At 40.2% G+C, this 27,427-nt stretch overlaps 1 protein-coding gene across 6 annotated transcripts in view; it reads right to left on the bottom strand.

The window, feature by feature from the left end:
* Positions 1–27,427, bottom strand: part of trip12 (thyroid hormone receptor interactor 12) — a 72,013-nt gene that overhangs the window by 17,973 nt on the left and 26,613 nt on the right. For 3 of the 6 annotated variants that reach the window (XM_081372248.1, XM_081372249.1, XM_081372252.1), the window contains 20 exons: positions 26,444–27,345; positions 13,739–13,844; positions 12,010–12,146; positions 11,768–11,851; positions 11,209–11,304; positions 10,959–11,110; positions 9,574–9,609; positions 9,275–9,370; positions 8,841–8,933; positions 6,606–6,767; positions 6,291–6,359; positions 5,585–5,750; positions 5,269–5,386; positions 4,903–5,059; positions 4,642–4,795; positions 3,450–3,678; positions 2,426–2,544; positions 2,029–2,233; positions 1,824–1,924; positions 369–543 (listed from right to left, as the gene is read on the bottom strand). In XM_081372248.1, coding sequence (XP_081228374.1) covers positions 369–543; positions 1,824–1,924; positions 2,029–2,233; positions 2,426–2,544; positions 3,450–3,678; positions 4,642–4,795; positions 4,903–5,059; positions 5,269–5,386; positions 5,585–5,750; positions 6,291–6,359; positions 6,606–6,767; positions 8,841–8,933; positions 9,275–9,370; positions 9,574–9,609; positions 10,959–11,110; positions 11,209–11,304; positions 11,768–11,851; positions 12,010–12,146; positions 13,739–13,844; positions 26,444–27,345 — 3,357 coding nt within the window. Of the gene's footprint in view, positions 1–368; positions 544–1,823; positions 1,925–2,028; positions 2,234–2,425; positions 2,545–3,449; positions 3,679–4,641; positions 4,796–4,902; positions 5,060–5,268; positions 5,387–5,584; positions 5,751–6,290; positions 6,360–6,605; positions 6,768–8,840; positions 8,934–9,274; positions 9,371–9,573; positions 9,610–10,958; positions 11,111–11,208; positions 11,305–11,767; positions 11,852–12,009; positions 12,147–13,738; positions 13,845–23,426; positions 23,484–26,443; positions 27,346–27,427 lie in introns of those variants that run through there. The other 3 variants (XM_081372250.1, XM_081372251.1, XM_081372253.1) reach the window with 2 other exon arrangements.

The raw sequence follows: 27,427 nt of genomic DNA, 5'->3' as shown, positions 1-27,427 counted from the left end.
TGTTAGACCTACCTGAAAAACCTGAAAAGCAGTTTATTTTATTTGTATCTTTGCTCTATTGTTTTTATTTGTGCTGTTTCTTTTAGTTAGGTTATTTGTTCTTATTTTCTTTATTTTTATTTGACAGTAGTCCTTTTTTCCCTGAACATAGCACATACCGAATCGTACCGAAACCTCAACCCTAAAACCGTGATATAAACCAAACCATGAATTATAATAGTTTATTTATTAGAAACAATGAGCTGCAAATATCTGTTATCAATCAGCTCATTCACGACACCCCCCACCCACCCCAATCCACAAGCAATCCTGAACAATACAATTAAAAACAATTATAATCAGAACACGAATAAAACCTGTAGCTCTACCTGTTGTTTGAAACAGAGTCCTTAGGCGGCACTCGTGCCAGACCACTGACCCCTGCAGTGCGCGAGGGCTCGGAGTTGGCGCTGTTTGTCTGAGTCCCCAGCTTGCCCCAGGTCTTGGGATTCAAACTGGCCAGGAAAGAGGACTTGGGGGATTGTGTGGTTGTCGGACTCTTAGCTGTGGAGGAGATATTATAATGACCAGATTAAAGTTCATGTGTAATGATGGATGCGTATTGTGTATTGAACATCATTCACAACACTCAAAACAAAACATGATGCCAAAAAATGTGCAAAACCCACAAGGCACTTTAAACTATATGAATGTCACTGCATTAAAGCTACACTACGAAACTTTTGACCGTCTAGCAGTTGAGCATAAAACTTTAAGTTACTTGCAGCGAAACATTGTTTTGGTAATTATGCGAGTTGTCTTCAGCTCTACTATTCTGCATGGATAAATCTTATGGCTTGAGATGCACCAACCGCTGTACCAACGGTTACAGATAATCGCCCTATCAGAGTTAATGTCACTATCAACATCAAAACTCTCCAAATAAGGAAAGATGGATATCCGAAAAATGTCTTAACATGTAAGTAGCTTGTATATCGCGTTTTGACTTGCTGAAATTAATTGTTTTTAAATGATGTTACAAAAGTTGGTAACATTGACATTAGACAATAATTGATAATCATTCAGGCCGACCTGACCGGTGTAAAGTAGTCAGAGTATAAATGCTTATTACAGGCTTACCTTAGTGATTCAGGATAAGACAAAAACACGGTTTGAAAAAAGGCATTCATGATGTACTCGCTCATTATATAAATTTTGTTAATTCTGAACATCAAACAAAAATAAAAAGTTACAAAGGGCCTATTTACACTTGGTCACTTCATGTGTTTTTTCTGATTAGATAGCTATCTGATAGTGAAAATACCATGCTTTCAAGACAGTTTTAAGTCCAATCACTCAAACCACTTCAGGAGGTAGTTTGAGATGCATTCCAAACGAAAATGGATAAGAGTTCATGCACTTGGTTGTTGAAGCCACATTTTACTTCTACCAAAATCTTTACACAAGCCAATTTTACTTCTCCAAGAATGGTGAAAAATAAAAAATGTGAGAGCATGTTATACCGGCTCCTGGGAGCCAGATGCAACATACATCACAGATATAGTGTATCTTTAAATAAAACGTATGCCCCCGGTTTCACACACAAGGCTTAAGTCTAGTCCCAGACTAAAATGCATGTTTGTGCTGTTTAATTGAAAGCAACTTGCACTGACATATCTTAAAATATATAAGATGCACACCAGTAATGTTTTTTTCTAAGGCAAGAAAAAAAAAGCTATTTAAATGTCCTAATTGAATTAAGGTCTAATCCTGTCTTTGAAACCAGGCCCAAGTGTCCAAGTAGATTTTGGGGCCAATGTTTTAACACAAGGAGTGCTACTTACCCTGATTATCCACTTTGTCATCGTCTCTGGGTGGGGAGTACTTTGGACGCCTCGGTCCTCTTTTAGGAAGGCGTTTTCTTTTCAGAACATCACTCAACCTACTAGAGAAAAGAGGGATTTGTTTTTAAACTTTAATGGCAAGACATGTATCACCAGGCCTGCAAACTCTAGATCAGTAAGGGTGCGTGTCAAAGTGGCTCTATACCCTTGCGGACTGAGGTCCAGCGAGTCGTCCATGCTGTGCTGGAAACTGGGGGAGCCCAAGTCGGGTGTGACGTTAGAGGCAGCTGTAGTGGTTGCCGTGGTGATGGTGGTGGTGCAAAGACTAGCTGTGCCGCTGGTGCACGCTTTTGGAGGGCTGGTGAGGAACACCTCGGATTCAGCTAGGTTCTTTACCTGGTGCATCACACCTGAACAGAACAAGAGCAAAAAAAACACCAGTGTTGACAGTAACGTATTACTGTAATACAATTTTTTCCCAGTGATAAACGTTGGAAACAACTTTTTGTAATCCTGTCATAGCTAGCTACTTCATTCTGTGGAGTAACTTCTATAGAGCTTTGGTGTAAAATGTATTTTAAAAACAAAAAAAAAATCAGTACCTTCGCGCCTGAAATAAACACTGAACACATCTGGTAGCTTCTGCATGAGGATTTCAGCCATTTGCAGAGAGCCCACTACAATCTTCAGGTCCTGACTCGAAAGCATGGAAGCTATATGACTACAGACACAAGACACACATTTGCACATATTAGTTCAGAATTAGTCAACCTTCAAACCAAACAAGCACTCTTACAAGCTTCATAATCTTCACCCAAGTGGAAGAACTTTAAATTGAGAAAAGGAAAAAGATGCACACACTATGGCTGGGTGGTGTGACGATAACACGGTGGTAGAGATGTGTTTTGTACTGAGATGTGTTAGAGCTACTGTTTGTAGCTCAAACAGTAGAGCGTTGGCGCTTGCAACGCCAAGGTCATGGGTTTGATTCCCAAGGAAAGCAAGAACTGATGAGAAATTAACTGAGAATTGATGAAATGCAATGTAAGTCGCTTTGGATAAAAGCGCCTGCCAAATGCATAAATGTAAATGTAGTTTTCATACCACAGTAGATGGTACATGTGTGCAACTATCAGTGAGCAGGACTGCTTTACGTTACTTACACATGAGAGTTATAAGAAATGGAAAAATGCTTCCCAAAAAACTTAATACAAGCAAAAATTAGTTTTTAACCCTATAAAGTGTACTTTATCCTATTTGATACGCAAAAGGCCTCTAAATGATCAGCATGATCAAAACTCCTGTTGAACAATCTACTACATGCCTACAGTCATCTGATAGTTTATACTTTTTTTAGCAAGTAAAAGGCCTTTTAGGCCATATTTAGATTACATGGTTAAAATAACTCAAATTTTTGTTTTCCTCCCATGTGGCACAGGTCGGATATGACCCCGCTGCGTGTAGCAGGGAAAAAGCACATGGATTCCGATATTCTCAGTTCTGTTTAATTTTGATACTTTTTTTTATGAACCATATCTTGATTCATATTGTGTGATGTAAAATCACTTGGATCATGATAAGATTTTGGTCCAATTCTCAGACGTGGCACTTCAGTCACTAACTGACCTAGACACCGCATGGTTGCGCAGTACATCTTTAAGCAGGTCTGCATCTGCGAAGTAGATGATCCGGAGGATGGCTCTAAGGCACTTGTGTCTGACGGCAGGCCCGGCTGAGGAGCTGTACACCTCATAAAGGACCCCAAACAGAGTCTTTATGAAGCACTTGGCCAGCTCGGGGTCCTCTTTCATCAGTTGAGCGCGTGCGTCCTCTCGCCGCACCTCCAAGTGCCCTCCTGTGAAGACAGACACTGTTTTACAACATTTCACACTAAATATATCTCACATAATTTAGTAATGAGTCACATTTATGGAAGCAAAGTTTGATTCCATGCTTATCTACAACTCCATTTTAAGTGTGCTTTCAGTTTACCACTGGTCATAATTATTTTACATCAACGGTCGACCGACCAAAAACCAGTCCGGACTTTGCATGGAGTTTGTTGTGATGTGACTATGCTTTGCACAGGAGAAGTGAATTTAAAACACGGCAGAGAAAAGTCACTGTATGCATCAAGTATGCGTTATTACATAGTCATTTAATAATTTAAGAGGTTAGAGGATAAAATTAGCTGTTTTAACACGTTTCATATTTCAAAAAATGGACATATCTTTCATCTTAATTTGCCTTTTTTGTATAAAACATCACTTATGCTTTGTGCAGTTTAAGTATATTTTGGGGGTTGAGGGTGATCTATCGGTTACAATAAACATGAGCGCTCCAAAGAAAATGTGTTGTGAAGTAGATCTTGCTGTAACTTAATCAACTAATATCAACCATGTCAATGTGGAAAAATGCTAACTGGGTTTTTGCTTTTGCATTCATGTGAGAGATCTACAATGCAAATTAAAAATTACATTTAAAAAGTTGATTTTATTTTGTCAATTTTTTCTCTCTCCATTTCTTGTACATTATTCATTCATGCCACATGATAAAAAAATTCTAAAAGCATCAGTGTCAGTAGTATTAGACATGTATTTAATGTAATGACAAAAGATTCTCATGGTTAATTCTTGTTAATGTTCATCACTATTTTACATTAAGTGGAACGTTTTGGTTCATATTGATTTTATTAAAACTATCAGCTATTAATCCGTTTTCAGACATATTTTCCTGTTTTAGTTATTGGTATCGGAAAAAACTGTCAACAACCTCTATTTCAATTTTGCCGCAAATGCGGTTAAACAATCTGTTGTACCTGTGTTGGGGTTGGCCAGAGGGTTGGGTTTCCTCTGAATGGCACGGGCAGTGCCAGTGTCTTCATTTATCTGCTGCATAGAGTTGAAGTCAATGGTGTAGACACGGCCGAGTGTCGACAGACTTATTTCATCTTCTCCATTCTGGTGTGCAGTCTGAAAAAGATCAATCACATGGTGATTCAGAATCATTAACTGGTCTTCTGAAACCCAAGTCTACCCACGAAACTACATCTGCACTGAATGTTGTTAGCTGAACATACCTCAATGATACGGCTGTCAATGCGGTTGTACGGGTGCCACAGGCCTCTGTCATCTCTCCACTGCCAGATGGCGCCCTCTGTAGTCTGGGCACTCCCTTTCTTCAGCATGGCATCAACCGCAAAGATGCCCTCTCTGGGCAGACATGGCATCAGCTCACTACAGCAGAGAGATAAAACAGGGTGATCAAACGCACTCAATACTCTGCTGAATTGCTAGCAAAGATGACAATTTTCATTTTGGGGTGAACTAATCCTTTAAGCTTCATAACTCCTCCAAACGGAGTCTTTTTTACTCCGAGCATGTCAATCAGATGCCACTGGCAGAGCCACACAGATCGAGGAGAGGTTTATGAAAACAGGACATACCAAATAAGTGAGGTGAGTTCATAAAGCTCCTGGGGGCTTCTGGGAACAAGGTCAATCTGTTCTTGACAGCTCCCATTGGATGCTCCACAGAGCAGGAAACGCAGGGTCTCTGCTATATCTATGAACAAGCAAAACACACAGTCATTCAATGTACATTTACATGTGTTCATAAAACAGGCCACATGCCTTCCCATCCAGTGTTGAACTTGGTGGAGAAAAAAAACTGCTCTGAAGTACCACATTCTTTTCTGTGTTGGTGTTCTTGTCTTTTTGGTAACAGGCAGCAGGGCAGGACATGTGTGTGTGAGTGACTTACTCTGTTTCATGAGCTGCACAGCCAGGCATGGGCAATTGGAGCACATGAGAGAGAACATGCGCACTACCATGATGAACATGCCAGAGCTGAGCACGGGCGGAGTGAGAACCAGCAGCTGCTGGATGTTGGTCAGCAGGTCCCGTGACGCCACCTGCTGTAACAGATTCTGGGACAGTGACACAGGGGAGTGGTTAATGAGGTCATCATGAATGCACAAATATATTTATCAATTTAAGTGACGGTCAATTCACAAATAAGTCCTTTTGACTTTGTTTAGTTTGAAGCGATTCACAAATATTTCTAAATCATAACAATTCAATGTATCAAAAATATTTTGATCACTTTTTGCCAGCATGGTCTAGAGCTGCTGTCTGCAAAATTTTGTGAAGATCCGATGAACAGTCTAGTACTTGGAAAAAAAAAATGTTCCAAACAATTGAAAACAGCGGGACAAAATTCACAGATGGATGTGAAATCGAAGATACATTTTGTAGTACTTGAATAAAGGATTTAAAGTATTCTATACAAGGGAATATGTTTTTCTAATTAAATAAAAAACCCACAAGCTGCTCATTTATATGAAATATTTCAACAATCAATTTCATTCTTACGACATAAAAAAATATATATATTATTAAAATTGTTCAGACAGGTTTATTTTAGGTTTATAATATTTGCTGTGCTTGTGTGCGAGTAATGATCTTACCTCCTCATGCTGAAAGTTGTCCACCAGCCTGGCAAAGCAGAGACAAGTGCTTTCGACAGATTTTTTATCCTGTAAAACAAAAGTCATAATAAAAATGCTGATTCATCTGAGGTAGCCAGTGCTGAATTATTGTTACACCCAAAATCTGCCAACAGAGTGTCAACCAGGTGTTAATCACACCAGTAACACCATGGCAAACATAACGCTTACGTCCTTGCGAGTGTTTATGTTTGTGCTACAGATCCAGACATGATGTCTGTTCATCTGCTGTTCTAAATATGAATGAGGTGTCTGCTGTGTCTTTCAGCTCATCACCTGGTGTGTGAGTCTCTGAGTGAGCAGGGGCAGAGAGTCAGCGACAAAGTGAAACTCGTCCGGCGTGATGCTCTGGCAGCAGTTAGCAGCGATGGCTAATGCATTCCTCTGAGCATTGATGCTGAAGAACTCCAAGTAAAGCAAACAGTCAGCCAGACCTCCCTATAAAGAGACATTTTCAAAAAACAGCACAGCCTTAGTCAGTGATGTGTCATTTCCCATAATAAAATAAGATGGGGTCAATAGAACAGATTTAACATTCAAAGCCATTATAAAACAGGCAATGGCTTACATCATAAAGGCTAATTGACCCTTCGCTAAGCCCTGCCCTCCTTAGTTACTGTTGCTACGCCTGACAAGCTTTCGCGCCTGGCACGTCTATTACAGTATGAATGCACCGGTGTCAGACATTCCCAAGGAGATAATTAGTAATTTTTGGCGAACAGGTGAAAAATCTGAGAGCAAGACAAAAGGGACTGCAGTATGCATTCGAGGGATATATCCACGACACAATATACAACCGATTAGAGAACAATTTAATCAAAATTGAAGCTAAAGCCTATAGGTCCCAGCACAAGCAGCAGCCACCTCGTACGCTGACCATTCAAATGGGAAACACACAAATTGAGGAACAGCTATGAGCATTCACAGCAGGGTGAGTGAAATTTGAAAATAATATAATTATAAATCAAACAGCTTATCCATAAATCTTGTGGAATAAACACAAGACATTAGCCTGACCACTTCGCAATAACATTCTCCCGCTTATATTTTTAGCGCGCCAGGCTACTGCTCACACGTCATGGAGCAAATGTAGGTGTTTTTGTTAATCCTGTCATCCTGCAATTTCTCCCCTTGGGTTTTAGGTTTCGGGAAGGGAAAAATGTCCACCCCCTCCCTGTCCAAACTTTTAGGATACCGGGTATAAGATTTGCACAATCCATACCCACAACGCTTCGGCAAGTTTCCCTCGCTCGAAAGCTTGCCAGACCTCCCGCGCCTAGTTACGGTTGCTAAGCCACGATTGGCCTGTGGCGGTTTTCAGGCGTGGCTTAGCGAAGGGTCAATTAGATCAACTGGCTGAAGTGTTTTTTTTTTGGTTATTAAATTTAATTCAATATAATTGGTGTCTTATTGGATGAAATGGTGTTCATTTTGCCAGATATTTTTTTATTTAGTCTTAGCCATGTCAAAAATACTTTTTAGTTGTCAGTCAGCCTTGTCCTGTTTTTGTTTAGTCAAGTTTTAGTCGAATAAATGTCTGGGCATTTTAGTCACTGAAAACTTAGTCACAATATCAGAATGCTGCATAATTAAACAATTATTTTGCTTGAAATTATAAATCACAATGTCTGTTGTAATTTCAGAATTTTTTTTTATTACACTTATATCACCCTTAAGCACAAATCTTGCACGCATAGTTTATTTTACCTCATTTAGTTACATGATTTATCATAGAGAACACATTCTCTACATTAAGATTACTGGTAAAACAAGAAACTTCTCTCAAAAATTAAAACAGCGAAATTCCTAACATTAATTCCAGATTACACTAATGTTTTTCTATTCAAACAACAGCAAAAAAGACTTTATTCACACAGAGGTTGTGTAAGTGCATTTATTCAGGAACCACAATCCAAACAATATAGTCGAGATCCATGTTTGGATTTATTACAGTTCATCACTAAAAAGGTTTGACCGCAGCAAACAGCGCAAGCGCCATGAGAAGAAACACAGACTGGCTGTATGACACTTTCATTTGAGCAAAATATGTTAATGGAAATCGCTAAACTCATGCTTATATTTGTTGTTTTTTTCAGTGCTTCTTCCGCAGTGTAGAGACCGCGTGTGTGCATAGTTGCCAGATTGCAAAGATTAACACAAGGCAGAAAATGCATCCTTTTAAGAGAAAAGCTCTGTCTGGGGTATTTAAAATCTTGACATCTGGCAAGCGCAAGCACGAAAGCTTGTAGACTTGTTAAAAACAGTCTGTAATCTTTTGTCTCCTCTTTTTTTAAACTAAAATGAAGAGAATTTTTAACAACATTTTACCCCAATATTCCATGCTGATATAGTCAGAGTTATCATTTAATGACACTGGTCTCATTTCGTCATTGTCTTGTCTTAGTCATGGAAAAAAGGTCATTGACTAACATTTTGCGTCATAGATTTTGTTAACGAAATTAACACTAGGCTGAAACAGCATTTAAGAAAGAAGAAAGCATCAGTACTCACAGCCTGTAAGATGGCTTTGCTGTGCCTCCGTGACAACATCTCCAGGGCGGTCAAGGCTTGCTCTGCCACATCAATAAACTGAATTACCTGAAGCTGTAAACACAAGGGGAACATTTTTTTGAGACAACAAGCACAAAAGATGCCACTTCTAAACATAACCTTTTCATGACTGTCTAACTTATTCACATGTGAAATGTCACACTCCAATCAAATCGGTGAACACATAATAGGTGTTGCTCTGATATGTGAACATGCACATAGTTGTGACGCCAACAAATTTGAGGGAGGCAAAACGATATTACATGTGTATAAATTTATACTGTTTTTTTGTTTTGCTTTTTTAAAATACGTTTTTCCTTTATATAACCCCTTTAATTATGTTATCTACATAATGGGCAGCCAAGGTTTTAAAGAAACAGTAAGGTGCCATTTACCTTTTCCAGGAAGACAGGGATGGCGTCTACCACCACAGCCGAAGAGCGTGGCAAAGCCTCCATCATGTAGGTGAGGGCGCGAGATGCGTGATTCATCTGCAGAAATGTCACACATGGTGAACAGCTATTACGTTATTCTCAAATTTTAAGAGTCAAAATTGAACAACTGAATATTGAAAATTTAATGGATGAAATGATTGTCAGGTGATAGATTCACTGCAGTTTGCCCTGATAGGCTTGCATAATGTTCTATCTCTGCGTAAACATGTACCCACTTCACAGAAGTTTCTAATACTCACAATATCAAAATTATGCTCCATCTGTAACAGTGTGATCTGCAAAGAGAAGACAAGAGGGGAACAGGACATATGGGTAAGAATAGAAAGGCAAGAGTGGATGCTTGACTCCCAACACAGGAGGTTGGTTATCTCTCTCAGATTATACATTTCAGAAAGCATAAATCTAAGGCCTTTTAAAACCTTTTCTAAGACCTGAACAAATAAAATGAATACCATATGGGCGAGGCAAACATCCTAAATCGTAAAATAACTAAAAACAGAAATAGAATAATAAAAATCTAATTTAAGATTTTAATTTGGCAGTCAACCAATCATAAATTCAAATAGTACGGCCTAGGCCAAATGGAGTTACTTGTCAGAGGTTATTGTAGCTATGTGGGCACTCAGTTTTTACAGTCGTTTAATATATTTGTGCTTGTGTTATAAAAGACGAGGTGTTACGCACAGGCTGTATTGGCTATGACTAAACGGCAAATACCAGACTAAGACACTCTTCTCGCTCCTCAAATACATAAAACATTAGCCTTTACACACATCATGTTTTGATTAAAGAAAACACTGTACTTTTTCAAGGAACCAATTTTTTATTTACCCGTGCACTGCAAACGAGCAGAGACGGTCTCCAAAATGTATGCAGCACTCCAAGTGCCTTGGCCTCGTATGAATTGTGCAAGTTCAACTATCCCACATCCAAAGAGCACCAAGATACGAACTTTATACACCAGTAGCACTTTTTGCATCTTGTACTCTATTTGAGCAGCACTTCATTCAAGATGGAGGCGGGTGGAGCTATTGAGGTTTTGCCGACAGTTTGAAGATCCACTCTAGTTACCAGTTTTAGTCACAAGCTCTCAGTATAAGTTTCAATTCAAGCTCTAGTACAAAGTATATATACAAAACACTTTATTAACTGGTATTTTTTCTGATCAAACCGCTTTCAGAACAATAATTTTACAGAAGGAACACATGAACAGAAACGTTAAAATACTGATTCTGCTTGCAGTGAACCGATTGATTTTTTTTTAAAGCCCTGTTGCAAGTGAAGAAATTATTACACAAAAGTATTGTAATTTCCCTAATGTAATCTAAAGTGAATTAATATACGTCAGGGATGGGCTGGGGGAAGGGAGGGTGGGTTTCGGTTGGCATTCACCCAGACCCCTAGAGGAACAGAGGTCCACCACCAATAGACTCTCACAATCCTGTGAAAATGACTAAGGCTTTTTAAGGACCTGCAGCAACCCAGCAAACACTATCTGGGCATTATCATTTGGCGATTTGAAGAATTTTTTCACTCCAGTCTAACTGGGTGTTCTTGGCCAGAATAAACTACAGTGTGGACCAGGCTTTAGTCCAGGTGATTTTCCTGATGCAGGTATACTCACCAGGGCAGGTACGACGCTCTTGACAGGGAATCCTCCCAGTGTCTCCTCGTTACCCATCACTAGCAGCTGGCACATCTCTATAGCAGCCTGGAGTTGCTGGGATTCGTCACCTGTAGCCTGCAGCCCCTGCAGCAGCTGCTGTGCCTTTGAGCCTGCAAGCGCAGAGGGAGACAGAAGATGGACCCCTTGAGCAGAAGAAATACTTAATCATCCCACAAAAATGTCACAAACATCGGTCAAGGTCACTCACTAGCTCCACTCCCAATGGTCCTATGAAACAGCTGAGACATACGGGGTCCAAAGGGACCAAACAGGTGAGGAGGAAGGCCCCTGGCCTCCAGCAGAGCTGTGGAGAGAGCAAAACATGAAACCTCACACACACAACTAGATGTTTGTGTTTTATTATGCTTTGATCAGTCTTGGACAATGAAACTGCTGAGGTTTGTTAACAAAGGTTTTTATTTTTGTCGATAACGAAGATAAGAAAATTGTGCATCGTAAAGATAATTAAGCGATTTTAAATAAAACAGTTGATTAAACTATGACAAGTAAACAAAAAACACTGCAAGATACTTACAATGCACTAACACAATTTTTTCAAAAACTTTCCTACTAAATACAATGTTGTAAATACTCCAATCACATCTATAATCTAATAATCATCTATTCAGTGTTGAGATTTGTGCAAAACATAACACTAACATAACACTAAGAACTCATTTTATTTCTTATCACTGAACATGTAATTACTTTATCTTCACGAACGGTATTTATAGAAAATTAATGAAATAAAAATAGAGCAAACATGCCTTGCAGTCTTCCCATTTCAGAATCATCTGATTCACTCTCTCCAGAGGTGGTCATGCCAACAGCTCCAGCTACTGAGCTAGATGCTTCACAGCAGAGACAGAATGAGAATTAGAGACCGATGTAGAATCAAACATACGTTATCATGCCTGTGTTACGGTACTGTCAGTGTGTTCTTAACATACTCAACATCACAGTATCACACAATATATAATAAAATCTTAGGGGACTGCTGCTCTCTTACCTGACGCCCCTTGGGGCGTTTCCTCTGTGCGCGCGGCCGATGAATTGGCCCCATCCTGGTTGTTGTCAGAGTCGGCCATTTTCTCCTGTCGGCGAGCTTCGGCTGTCCCGCGCTTGCCCAGGCCTGAGCCTCGCCGACTAGAAAGGTGTAAAAATACAACAGTGAAAGGGAAAGCCCAATATTCTGAATACAGTTTTTATATTAATACATACTACACTAAAACGATGGAAAACAATCAAAAATGCTTTACTTGAATAAAATGTCTGTAATCATATAGTGCAGGGTTTGGCAGTGTTATAAATATAAATATATATAAATGCACAGAGAGAGTTGTAATTGAAATTATTCAACCCTCATTATTACTCAGATTTATTGGCAAAATTTACAGACTTTCAGCTGTTTCAGCTTCTGGCAGTGTTTCTGATGAGCCTTAGCCCATTCCTCATGAACAATTGCCTCCAGTTCAGTAATATTCTTGGGTTTATATATATAACCTAGTAGCAGGGAAAGACAAATCTTTACAAATATAAAGGTTGAAATACACTACATGACCAAACAGACAACTGAGAATCACACAAGTAGAAGTAAAAGGTTACTACATATACCTGATTCATAAAATAAACACTTCAAAAACTGAATTATTCATGTTTTGAGGTGTCAGTTCTGTGTTAAGTGCAGGGCCGTCCTTAGGGCAGTGCAAACGGTGCGATCGCACTGGGCCACGCGACGAACAGACAGAGGGTGACATCACCACCACAATGCAATCACAGCGGACGAGGGAGGGTTCTGCTTACGTTACCTCGCACTGGGCCCTGCCCCATGATTGGGACGGCCCTGATTCAGAGTATTTCATATCAGCTTAGAACAAGCCTCAGCAAATCAAAATCAAGGACCGGAACTATCTGTTTTATAACTGTCGTTTAACATTGTCTTTGAGTTCCCAAACATTCATAAACAAATCTCTTTTGCAAGACAATACACAACATTGCACCAGATTTCTCATGAGGATGAACTGGAAGTTCCAGTAATGTAAGTAACTGAACAGGAACACCCATCTGCAGTTACAACAAAATACATCTGAGGGGATAGAGGGGGCTGATTAATGGTTCTAGTAAATCTAACAAGTAAATGAACAGGATTAATATGGAGGAACCAAATACTCATGTATTGTCATCTCTGTATCAGATCCAGACACAATAGTCCTTGGTCAGGGTAGTGTCATATATAATTGTTTTGGTGGGAATGAAAAGTGTTTTCTTGTTTTTTTTTACTGTGTTCAAGTAGCACATGCATTCTTCACCTGCATGTAAGGAAATAACAGTATTCAGCAGGTGGTAGTAGTCTATACTCATCATTCAAAAAGGGAAAGCAACACTACAACTGTGGATATACAAAATGTTAACAAATCAGAGCTGGATTACCATTTTGAATATGAATCATGTTGACCGCATAGGCCTACTTCATTACAGACTGCCTTGTATTTATGAAAATATTCGCAGATTGGAATGCCCAGATAAGATCATTAAAAATATTTGAACAGCCTTCTGTGAGTGCCCTCTTGACTGTCATCTGCTCACTTTCATTACTTTTGCTTTTTTATTTTATGCTAGTTTACTAAGCTGGACAGCCAATCAGAGTGATCCATCTCAGCAATTGGCTTGATTTATTAGTATGTGCATGTTCTAGTTCAGTAGACTGTTCTGGATTGAAAAGGATGGTGGTTCAGTACCTGGTGCTGGCGCAAGAGCCCGTGGTCTTTTGACGTGTGCTCCTCCGACAGCTGGGGAGCTCTGCTGGGGGAGACTCACTACGCTTCTTAGTGGACTTCCTCAAACCTAGAGACAGAAACATACAGCATTACACTCACAATAATCAGAACGAAGGGGAAAGAGAGCGACAGTTAAAGGATAGCAAGCCGTAAATTCAGACATCCCTCCTGCATATTGATAGCGGCTCCCTGACGCCCGCAAATTATATATGAAATCCCGGAAATTGAGTGGGTGAGAGAGAAGCCCCGTTTCCAACTGGTACTAAGATGCTTTTATGGCAATCTGACCACAAGTGGTCAGCCAAGACACATTACCGTTTACACACGGTACTCAATTGCGTCTTCTGTGACCACTTGCATTCTGATTTCGTTGAGGGCCTCATCTTATTTCGTGACACTAGCTTACATCACTTTCAGCACACAGATACTATTGAACGAACACGTGTTGTTACGCGGCCTACGCAAATGAATATAATATAACATTAATGTAATGTGTATATGTCTATATAAATAAAATATAAAATGTCGGCATTGGAGAGCATGTAAAATGGTATCACTTAGGGCTGGGCGATAAAACGATAACGATATGTCTCGCGATAGACACGTAATCAAAATGCATTCGATAAAACGTTCGATAATTTTTTTTTCTTCGTCGGAAGAAACCAGAGGTTGCAAAGCAAGTTTGGTTGCATGAACAAAGGCACTCACTCTCTGGTAACCTAGCAACGTAGGAAATGACATGCTAACAGCCAGTCTGGTGTTGGATTCTTCAGTAACAGAACCGGCGTGGAGTGATAAGTGGAAAATGAGTGCCGCAGCGAGCGAGGAAACTGTTGATAAAACTTGAAATTTTATAAATCTGACCGTAGTCAGACCAATGTCGTCTGCAAATGATGCAAGACCGTCGTCGGTTTCTCTGTTTATATTTAACATTTTGCACTATTGTTTTACCCTTTATTAAGCATTTCTTACGTATTCTTTAATTTTGCACCTAATGTTAAGAGATAATTGTTAAGTGTTCATTGTGATTTTAGACTTATGTTTAGACTAAATGTTTGAGTGTTTTCCATGGTTGTGTTGACATTTCTGCCTTTATAGCTGAGGGGATTATAATCAGAGGAAGGTTAAGTTTAAAATAAAAATGTTTAAATGTAAAATGTAATGTTTTAAATGTTTTAAATGGGTCATAAAAAATATCAATAATTATCGATAGACCGATATGAAACACTTATATCGTGATACAGTTTTCAGCCGTATTGCCCAGCCCTAGTATCACTCGCCGCTAGCACCTCCTGGAAATGAGTTTTTGCAGGGTGGGATGTCTGTAAATTAAAAGCCAGTCACTGAGAGAAGATCACAGGAGAACATTGCGTTTAATCATACAGAGAACAGTGCTCCATTCCTCAGCAGGCTGCAATGATAAATCAAAGAATGGAATTAATCCTTTATTTACTCCAGAAGATGCTGTATACAACACAGTTTGTGTCCAATTATCATTACTTTAAATTTGCACACGTTTAAACAAAACTTTGCTAAAAAAAGGCTCTTCTGACATGCATGTCTTTTTTGATGTAATAATTGGAAAAAACGGCAATTCTGCTATCAGTAGCTCCAGTGAAATCACTGGTGGCTTTCTCCAGTTCTGAACGTGGCAACTGCGCATGAGCTGAAGCGTTGTTTGAAATACATGTAATGTAGGGCTGGGTACAAATATTTCTCATTTTGCTGTACCAATTCTTAAGAAAATCCAGAGAACCGATCTTTCAGAAAGCCCTTATGGACACTGTTCAGTGCAGCTGTGTGAACACAAATTAACCGCAGTAGACTTGACTGAATAGGAGTGCGTGTTTTTATTCCATTCAAAAGTTACCGATTGATTTTTTTGCACTCCTGACATAAATTATGAAATTACTGTCATGGATCTGAGTTTAATCAAAAACAGTGGTCAAATATCAAAGCTGTAGTCTTAAAGGAACACGCCGACTTTTTGGGACTTATAGTTTGGGATCTATAGTTCCCAGTATGTATACGGTTAGAAGATGGCTGTGTCTCATGTGACCTTGTTATTTGTACACGCTGTGACTATACAAATCACAACATGTAAATAGGAGAATGTCTGCGTTATTTTGTCACTTATTGGGAGCAGTATGCTAGCTGGAGCCGTTTACCTCCAGTCTTTGTGCTAATAGGCTAGCGGTGGGTGCGTCAGACAGAGTTACGGCACGCACGGAGATGAAAAGGGTATGTATGGACTTATCTAACTCTGGGGGATACGGTGAATAAGCTAAAAGTCCCAAAAAGTCAGCGTGTTCCTTTAAATCTTTCTAATGATACAGTTCGTCCAAATCAAGTAAGAGTGTGATGTTTTAACCAGGCATGAAAACAGGTCAGGGGTAAAAAAGGTGAGAAGGATGCGGCATATATATACACCCCCCAGTATTGTACTAATTTCTATACTTGAAAGAGTATATTTCTATACTTCACATTAAAGATGTGATTGGGCTAGCCCAGTGTCAATCAAGAAAAGAACCAATGGGCCGCTGATCTACGTATTTCATCGGGTCTCAGAGAAAAAAAACTATTTACTACTACTATTTATCACGCATTAAAAATGCCCCAAACCAGTCGTATGATAATCTGAAACAAGGACTGGTGAGCCGTTGTCCTGCTTCACTTCACAGATGCTGAGTGAAAGGAGAATTATAGAATGAAAGGATATTCATTTATATGACACTTTATTAATCAGGAGAACAGCTTGTTCAGCGCGTCATACGTCGTCCTTTCAGTTTCGGTTTTCAATCGATCAAGTTTTTTCACGTTCTCTCGATAAACCACCCCTTTCAGTCCGATCGAAATAATTTGTAATAGAGCTGACACTTTGAGTTTTTAACGGGTTATGTTAAAGCCCTACTTGTTATTAATGTTTTTATGAAATATCTCTAGTGAATGCATTATCATATCACCGTATTATTTACCGCCATGCAACTGCGAGCCACAAATTAAAGCTTGGCGAGCCGCATGAGGCTCGCGAGCCGCGCAATGAATAGGCTACTTGTTCCTGCTCGCTCAGCGCTCACGGCGCCCGTGCCCGCTCGCGATATTATCTCGCCCACTTCTATGTCAAAATAAAAAATAATGACATTGGCAACATCGCTGTCTGTATCTGACAGGACAGTTAACATTGTAAGCTAACTTACCTCAGGCTTGCTTTCCGACCTGCGGCTCTTTGTTCGGCAGTGTGTCCAGTTTGTCAGACTCGCGGTGTAAAAGACTTTGAAAACATTTCTGCCCTAACGTTACTCTGACTCGTATTGGCTGTCATGTTTCGGCATTCGGAATGATGATTGTTTTTTAAAGCTGCGAAGTTTATGGTAACTTTATAGGGGATAAATGCTGGCCTCGACCTCGAACACCCCCCCCCCCCCCCCCCTAAAATATTTTCTCATCGGATTTGCACAAATCACGTAGGTGACCCTTTTAGGTTTTAAAACGGCGAATTTCGCCGAAAGGTGAGGAGTTTTCATGCCTGTTTAACGTGCAGTGAATGCTGAACAAAAATAATCTGGGGCCGCCGATGTGGTGCAGGTTAAGGAGTTAATGTGCCGTGACAGATCTCTGTAGCACCTCAGATCAAGCGAAGCAGTTCTGCGAAGTGCATGTGAACAGATCATCTCTTAGCGAGTAGCGTCAGAAGCAGTGGAGTAAAGCCTTTCCACAGAAACCAGCACATTCTGCACATCATCTCATTAGCACCGTATGTAAAATGAGTCACATCGTACCATCTACACTTAACGATAACGTAAGCTCCTCATCAGCCACAGTCATATGCTCTTTCTTGTTAAGCCAGAAACATGTGTGCTGCCTATGCAAGAAGCATCTTAAGGCATAATCCTAAAAGAACTTTTAAATGCCTATTTACACAGACGAATGTCAGTGACAAACATTTTAATTTGAATGAGGGTCTGTTCAGAACGACACAAACATTATTGTGCTGTCAATGCAAAAGATTTGTGTTTTTTTCTTTTTTACAGAGATGTGTTCTAATTAGGTCTGGGTTAAAAAATGTATCTCAATTTTAATTGATTCATATTTTGAAGAACCGATACTGATTCTTAAAGGGGTCATATGATGTGATTGTTTTCCTTTTGTTTTGTGTGTGTTATGTAGCTGTTTGTGCATGTATAAGATCTGCCACGCCTTCCTAAAACGCTTCAAATACACCCCCACAAATCTCAGTGTGTGGGGGCAGAGTTTCATAACACCGCCCAAAGTATACGCAAAGAAACAAGGTGTGACATTTATTCTCTGTATTATTGTTGCCGCCAGCGCCGCCATATCATGGTGATGCTGTGGTTTTCGTTGCGAAAGCCAAAATACTTTGTTTGGCCTTCCAAAAGAGGATACAATTAGAAAAGTGCTTAAGCTTTATTTACGACACTGTTCCAGTGCTATGGTTGGCACAGATGGGCAGACTCCTGAACTCTTTAGGATAAATAAAATAAATATAATGCATAAAATAAAATAGTAGATTTTTAGCAGCTATTGACTTTTTTCGGTATTAAAGATATGTAAAGATATATATATATATATATGGGATATGTACCTGTTTCTACACTTCGCGTGCTTCATACTGTCATTGTGAAGCTTCAATGATTCGTGTTTAAATTGTTTTGACGCAGTTACAAATTTGGACAGTCCTGCAATTGAAGGCCCACAGAATTTACAGTACACACAGTGCATTGCTAACTGGTATTGGTACCTTAACTGGTATTCTTCGAGCCACTGGTGTCGAAATTCATATGTCCGTATCGTTTTTCCCGCGTGTGCTTTTCCTGACGAATCCTTCTCAGCCTCATCCTCACTCATAGGCTCCGTTTGACATGTCGAATCGACATCAAGTGATGGTTCTGTTACACTTGAACTTCCCTTCTAAAAAAAGGAGTCAATTGTCCGCGGGGCTGAAGCCAACTTGATGTGTTGAATGCTCAGAGCACGTTATAAAACGTATTCTTAAAATACACATTTCTGTTTTAATAAATGCTCATAGTAAATCATAGCATATTGCCTAAAACATATAGCCTAGAAATCTAGACGCACCCTAGCGGCAGCAAAATGTATTTCGCAGCCAGGGTAGTCTAGCAACTCTCAATGGCCCTCATTTATCAATCTTGCGTAGAAATGGGCATATATATTGGCATAAGATTATGCTTTCACTCTTCTCATCGCCTGATTTATGAAGCTGTGCGTACCTTTGAAATTCTGGTGTACGCAATACCTGCCCTTGATAAATGCCGCGGCTGAAATCGATCGTCATTAGAATAACACGCCCCTAAATATTCAAGTCTCCGCTTCCCCCACGCCCTCATTTTACGCCATGGACACACGGAAGACGGCAAAGAAGAGAAACTTGGTGAGAAAGAGAAAGCGAAACCAGGAAAGTGGAAAGAAACAAAATTGATTTCTAGATTTTTATTATTAATGACGCTTATTGTTATTTAGAAGAATAATTTCGTTATTATTTGTATTATTATTTAAAATAAGAAGAATGGCATTTTTATTATTTTGTCAGTCTGAATTATTTTTTTGGTCATTGAAAGCCTTTCATTACTAAACCCAGTCCGTGCACACCTGCCGGGCCTAACCCTGGCCTAACCATCGTTTCAAAGAATAGTACAACGGCGAGCGCGTCGAGTATACGCCTCGTCCGTTTGGGGAGGTGCGCGCGCAGTCCGCGGAGACTCGCGCTGCGGAGCCAGGCGAAAGTATAACAAGGCTTGAAACGTCAGGTAAAGCGCACAGGCTCGCAACTTAAGGAATACATATGTCTACAATTCAAATGCTTTGGTAAATTCACACAAATTAAACATTGAAGTCCATGTTGCACAAAAATAAACACTGAAGTTTATAATTACTATGTTGTTGTTTTTTTACAGTGGGTCATAATATATTATATCTTTTAGTTTGTCAGTGCGTTTTGTGGTGTTAGGAATTGTTTTTCTGCGCATTCCCGCACTCAAAACGTGCGTACACCACCTCCTGAGCTGGCGTAGGATTTGAGCGTGCCGTACGCCAACGTCCATATTGATAAATCTCAAAGTCACCGTGGTTTTGGGTGTACGCCAGGTGTATGCTGGAAATTTGGTGTAAGCACTTTTGATAAATGAGGGCCAATAAACCTAAACTCTCAAAAACCCAGATTGGGTCAGGCCAATCACGTTGTGTATAGAGTAGGCAGGGGCGGGCTTAACATACACGACAGAGTTGCGACAGTTACCTGGCTGCTGCTACTTGAAAACAAAGAATGGCGGCTGCTGATGGAGAACAACAGTCTTTCGAATCAGCTTTGGCCGCGACTCTGGAGGACTTGGAGTTAAGTTTTTCTTTGAGAAAAGAGCAAAGAACGGCACTTAAGTCATTCTTAAAAAAAGGAAGATGTGTTCATCGTTTTGCCGGCCAGATATGGCAAAAGTTGAATCTATCAACTAATCTCCGCTGTTGGGAAAACGCTCTGGTTGGTTGAAGCGCTGTCCTATTGCGTGCAGAGGGAATTTGAAAGACAGCCGTTTATCCCGCCCCTCGGATTGAGCCGTGACTATGGTGAGTTTCCAGACCTAACATCTTGATGTAGGTCTGGCTTGCCAGGCTATAAAACATAAGTTAGGTACAAAAATAATCAGTGATACATTTGTGACCCATTATAAATTAGGGTCGCAATGGCATTTCAAAAGGTCGCATATGCAACCATTTTGGTCGCAGTGTAGTTCCCTGTAGAAGATTAAGTTTAATATCATAGATTCAGTCACGGCAGTTTCCTGCGGCGTCGCTATGACGACCAGGTACTATTGTGGAGGTACTATCTGCAATCAAAAACGGAGCGAAAAGCGAGCCGAGCCGAGCCGAGCTGGTACTGGTAATGGAAAAGCGCCATAAGTTTGACAGAACGGATTTGGTAACTATGGGGAAAAATTTATCAAGTTAATTTAATCATAAAATCACTATTCTTTTGCATTAATAAGTGCAGTTACTAATAATATGTTTGTTTATTGGAAATGTAAAAGTAAAGCTTCAATTGAATTAACTGAGCTTGAATTAATATATAGATACAATTAACAACAGTAGCATGCAAAAACCTAATTTTTATAGGGATTTTTTTTATATTTTACTCTTATTAAATGTATCATTGTTCTTCAAGAGCATCACACTGAACTGACCGACAGCTTCAGTGATTAAAAAAAGGAGTGTTTTGCACTCATTTTCTATGTAATTCAGTCACAATTTGAAGAAAGGTTTGTTTTTCTTGAAACTTTGTGACTTCCTACTTTTCCCATATATTAGGGTGTGGAAATGGCTAATAAGTCTAATGAATTTGAATTTATTGAAAGGATAGCCCTTTCAGATTTAACATCTCATTTTTGAGGGTCCCCACATGCCCGCAAAATTGCGGATATACAATAAGTGCTCCTCTGCTGCAATCTACTGGTTATAGTGATAACTTCATGTCTTTTTTAAATAAAAGTGCTTGCTTGCCACAAAGTGTTAACCTTTTAGTTTTACAAATCATCACATTAAAAAATGTAATTAAAATGGGATAATACTGGAGGTTTGAAGTGCTGGAAAAAGTGTGAAGCACTTGAAAGACCTTGAAAAGTGTTTGAATTTCACGCTCAAAAGGTAGTAAGAACCTTGAGATGAATAATGTAAAAAAACAAACAAAAAAAAAAAACATTTGACTATTTCTGCCACAGTACCATGGTTACAGTTAGCTGTACTACATTAAAGCAGCGCTACGCAGTTTTGGCAATTTCTTCACTGTTTTCTCGCTTTTTGCTCATGGGTTTCTCTATAGAGCTCCCCCTACAGCTTCGGAATAGATATTTGACAACACTGTCGTCAAAACTCGTTGGCAACTCTCCCCCCTCCCATCATGTGCATTTGTTTTCAAAGTAGCCGGCGAACGCATGGAGCCATGTCCACTGAGGTATGTATAATACACAGAAGGCTAGCATATAAATGTTTAGATAGTGTGTGTGTGCACTGCAGTGCCGTAAAGCAAATCACTCCGGTCCGCCTACTGGTCCGGTTGGGCCAGTGGTTGAAATTTTTACTCGCCCTGCCAAAATTTTCACTGGCCACAACACACACAAAAAAGTAATAACTAATAAGTAAAATAAAATAGACCTAATTGTTGTTTTTGTAACCTTCAGTACACACACACACTCCATAAAATAATTTTTCATAAAAGTTCGGAAAGGTTGAAGCGAATTACAAGGACATTCGCAGGCTTCATTGCACAGGATATGCGCTGTGAGAAACACGCTTTGCTTGATGGTACGCTTGCAGTGTGTGGTCTCGCCCACTGGTATTTTCCTTACAAATGCTATACGAAGGCATCATTTATGTCGTTTGGAATGCAGTGGGCTTATATATTAAAAATATTAAACTCGCTGACAGAAGTGTGCGTGCAAGTGGTTAAATATACTTGCATCTCAAAATGTTTCATTGACGTGAAATTAATGTAAACACGGTCAGTTAGGTCTTAAGGAATTTAACAGACAGGACAGAAGCATTATATTTCAAAAGAGATCAGTGCATTATTTTAAATATAGCCAATTAAATCTCCCTCTAACTGATGTCAACAGTTACAATAAAACAGTAGTTAAGCTGAGATAGAGAAAAATCACTCACAGCTCTTGAATGGAAAACGTTCAGATCCTTTTAAATACTGAAAGCAATATCTGTTTATTGCTTGTAATGTTTCTTTGTTCCTCTTTATTATTCGACAACTATTGTTTTGAAGCTATGTTAGATTATATATTTAAAATTCTTAACATTCAATCGTTTTAATTCGTTTTTAAACAAATATTTCAACAAGTCGGCTGCCTATTGCCTTGGACGCAGAGCAAAATTACACAATAAAAAGACAATAATATCTTTTATTTGACAGAATCTTGACAGACATGAATCTGTTTGGCCAGATCTGGTGAACACAATTTAGTCTGACGACAATATATTATATCACAGTTTTATTTTTAGTTCAAATAAATCAAAATCAAAGTGAAATCAAGCCATTTCACTATGTGCGAGAAACCAGTGATCATTTAACTGCACATCTGTTGAATTCTATATTAATATGCACTATCGTTGCTTAGCAACCATTAACAACCAAGAGTTATACAAGACCCGAGTGGCACAATGCATCAAAACTAAACTGTTTGAAGCGGTTTAAATTTCAAAAGCTCATCTGATACACAGTATATGTACCGTCATAACACTCAGCCTGCTGGATATAGAAAGAAAAATTAAAGACAAAACCTTTAAAAGACCTCTGACAGTGCTTTCCCTGTAAAATCAGATGAACCCTAACACTGAGGGTCTATTCTGGGCAAAGTTCTGCCCCCTGCCCTTTGGCAGCATGCCCTCCCGTGACTCTTCATTTCTTTCCATAATCAACCCAGCCTGACCTGTCTACACAGGATGACCTCTCTTACTCAAGATAAACACCTCCAACGAGCCTTCACAGAACACTTTACAGCAACCATTAGTGGATAAATCAGGGACAAGACAAACATCTAACCGATTCGCGATCCTAAACATCCAACCAATAGCACAAGCCTAGATATTATCCATGCATGCCAGCGTGCTGACCCACCTCTGGGCATTATGATATTTCAAAGCTCTGCTAGGCTCATCCGCACAGAAAATAACTACTATACCAAAAGCCCTTCCTACCTCAGCATACATCCAGCCGCGACTCTTGTCCATACAATACTGTAAGGCAGCAGGAGGCTGGTATTTTTAGCCCAGGACACTGGCACTGAACTGGACTGAAATCTGAGCCAGCTCCCCCTGCCATGACCAAAGCTTCATCCGCTATTACTGGGGCAAGAAATGATCACCATCACAACGATCACGCCATTACTGAAGACATTGATTTGTGAAGGCTGGGTTGCTCAGGATATTAGCCCTCAGGTCAAGGATCAGATGAAATTACAGTAGAAATACCAGCAATTTACCATGCCTGTGAGGTTGAATCTAATGAAAACGGTCAAGAACACACAAGTTATATATTTCACCCCAAAATCTAAAGAAAAGAAAAAAAAATTAGAAAAAATTGACAAAATGATAATTTGGTTTCCACTACAAGTTTGTTGGGAAGATATGCTAAATTTTTTGGTCTGAAACATTAATTTATCTCTCTATTTTCCTTTTGATTTTGAGCTGAAATATGACCCAGATTCAGAAAAGAATAAAACAAAAGTACTTGAGAATCATATTTAACCTCAAAACATAAACCAAGTATGCTTTGCGGTGTTTAACTTCCAGATTGCCTAGAGTAAATAGAATGTGTTTATGTGTGCTTGTTGGTGGGTCTATGGGAAAGACTAATGACCTCATAGTGTGAGTGCTTAACAGGATAGAAAGCAGTGTAATTAGCATAATGTGTAATATCCTCCAAATATTCTTGGTTGAATTATTCTCATGTCACTCCACATGTCTGTCAACGCCTACAGCGTCCATTGCAGAAGACCTAGATCAGATCTGTCATGGAAAAGCTTGTGTCATTGCCTCACTTCCAGCAGGTGTCTGAATACTGAAGTTCACTTCTAGCGCCATTGCAGCTGGTGTTCTACATGTGCAGCTCTGATGAAACTGAAGCCTATATGTAGAATGTAGGCTGTTCAAGACTGTGCACACACTGACATCTAGATAAAAGAGCCCAGCCCTGATTTTACAGCTACACAAACGCTCAATACACCACCTGATTCAATTAGTGTTGTCAGAAGTCCTGGCACTGATACTGATTTTTTTAAAAATGTAATACCAGCTTTTCTGCAGGACCAATAGTAATAGTAAGCTCAATTCGGCATGCATATAAGCGGCTGCTTTCAAAAGCTCCTGTGCATAATTATGCATGCTCTGTGAAAATGTGTTTTTTAAAGTGTTGAGCATTGTAGTCATTCAAAGCTGCTTTTATTGACAAAGCAATGGACGTGACAAAACAAATCTGATAATGTAAATGCAAATGCAAACTAACAGAGCTGCCACTTGTTTTATGTAATGTGTTCCTTTGTTCAATTTCTTACTAAATGTTTACTTACCTATTTTAAAGCAATGATTGTTTATTTAATTGAAAATATGCTGTTTTAAAGTATTATTTATTTAAATTATTTTTTATTAAAGGCACAGTATGCAAGTTTTGTTGCTAGAGGTCACTTATTCAAAACAATAACAAAGACATAGCTTGATGGCGGCGTAAATGAGCGTGGAATCATGGGAGTTGTTGTCTTCACCTCCAGAGCCGATGGAAAGCAATCCAACGGGACTCAAGTTCATGGATGAGCTAATGCTCTAAAATGCAGTATTATTGTTCTTACAAATAAAGCTCTTTCTGATTTTGCTGTTAGCCACTACAACTACAAATAGTGTTGTTTCTGAGGCATGGTACAAACGTTACTTACAGTAAATAAATAAAAAAACAAGATAAAATAAGACTAATCGTGTTTAGCTATATAAAAATAATTGGTTTTCTGTTGATAAACGTAACCAAACAGTTGGTCACCAGTCTAATAAAATGCATAATATATTAAAGCATCTTTGGGGTTTCCGTAAATCGAGAGGAACACAGATGATGTCAATGACAGGCCGTACGGGTTCGGGTCTATATTTTAAATGATCAGCCGGGTCCGAATCTATTACTTCGGGTCCCGCGTCTGTTTAACATTGTGTGTAATACCCGTGCAATCGTAGTCATCAGATCAGACTCGGAGAAAACCCCGCCGTGATTAGACACTGCTTGTGTTTTTTTGTAACTTGCAATTGGTAAAATTAGGACACTCAAAATAAACTGTGTTAAAAATAATATTTTAGGTTGATCCAGCTAGCGCGCATGTGCAGTCTCAAGCGCGTGTCATGTTTCTATGGCAACCAGTTACCAGAGTTTCAGTGAGGGACCGCCAAACCGCGGTTTGTAATGCATGATCACAGCCAGTCAGGTAACGTTAAAAGGAAGGAAGAGGAGACTAGCACTACGCTACCACAGCTCCTTAAATTAAGACAAAAAGTTGTATTTTTCACAACAGGTTTATTTACTTGTAATAGCAGTTTAAGGTGGAATATGTGACAATCGGGTCCAGTTGGGTCTGTGTCTTCCCGGCGGTTTCGGGTCTAGCTTTGAAATAATAGACGGGTCCGGGTCCGGTTAGGCATTTCTCGGATCTTCACGGGTCCGGGTCCAGTTTTTGAAATAATAGACGGGTCCGGGTCGGTTCGTTGTAGCACATTACGGGTCTCTTTCGGGTTCGGGCACGAATTTTTGGACCTGTGAAGACCTCTACTGTCATGATACCAAAATGTCAGTAGTCTGTGCCAGTCTCAATAAGATCGCCTAGACACACCAACCTTCAGACTATTTAGTCTCCTATTTTGTCAGAACTTGAGAACCCCACACCATGAATTGCCTGAAAGCTTTTTTTTTTTTTTTTTTTTTTAAATCTACATTACACTATATAATGTGTATGTGTGTGCTTGTTGGTGGGTCTATGGGAAAGACTTATGATCTCAGTGTGAGTGCTTAACAGGATCAACTTGTTTTGAACCTGGAAAAGCTCTTTAAAAATACAGAAATAAATGATTGGAAACTCTCTGTATAGCAGTTTGGGCACTCACTTGCTAGTTTGGCCTGCAGTCCGGAGGGCCCAGGCTTGGAGGAGGTCTCAGCCTTGGCCGATCCCGGCAGGGACAGTTTGGGCTTTGGCAGGTTGACTTTGGAATTGAATCGGGACGTCCAGTCAAACTTGGAGGAGCCGGCAGCCTTGTTTTGCTCTTTATCCCGGCTGCTCCTACGGGGGGAAGGGGAGGACGCGGAACGCGACCGCCGCGCTTTGCTCTGGTCCTTGCCCTGCTTTAGCCGGGCACCCTGAGGGGCACAGCTGTTGGCGCCTGTGGCGGCTGAGGAGGAAGAGGAAGAGGAGGATGAGGAAGAGGCACAGGAAGAGGAGGAGTCAGTCACGGTGCTACACCCAGCTTTGGCTGAGGCGGCCGATTTGGACGCCAGCTTGGTGGGTTTGGCTGCCCGGCTGGCCTCGCTGCGGGGTGGCAGGGGGGCTGCCGCGCTGCTCGAGCTGGGGAGGGAGGAGGAGGAAGAGAACGACAACGAAGAGGCGTCTGCCTTCTTGCGCTTTTGAGAGGGGGTGCTCGAGACCCCACTGGGGCCAGGGTAGGACGCGCTCTTCTTGCTCAGGGCTCTGGCAGGAGCCGGCTCGGCTGCTAACCGTCTCTTTTTGGACTTGGTGCTGACAGATGCTGGAGCCTTCTTCGGCTCTGTAACTTCGGGGGAGGTTGCGGGGACCGATGGCCCACTGGCTGAACTTTCCGAAAGGTGGCTGGACACTGCTTTGGGCCGCTTGGCCGGGCTGGGCGAAAAGGTGATGTTGAGATCTGTTGCAGAGCTGCGTTTAAGACCGCGGGTGCTGCTGCCCTCCCGTTTCCCTTGCTGGCCTGAAGTTCCTGCTGCTTCTAAATCTGGATCTGGGATTGAGTGTGAACCCACGGATAGAGAGAGGCTGTTCCTGTAAAAACAAAAACAAAAAGGGGAAGGACTTGAGTACCCAAGAAGAAGCAGTATGCACATGGTGAACTTACGTCACAAAA

Source organism: Scardinius erythrophthalmus (genome assembly GCF_964197995.2).
Source record: "Scardinius erythrophthalmus genome assembly, chromosome: 8".
NCBI classification, from domain to species: domain Eukaryota; kingdom Metazoa; phylum Chordata; class Actinopteri; order Cypriniformes; family Leuciscidae; genus Scardinius; species Scardinius erythrophthalmus.
This window is presented reverse-complemented; position numbering and strand designations above follow the sequence as displayed.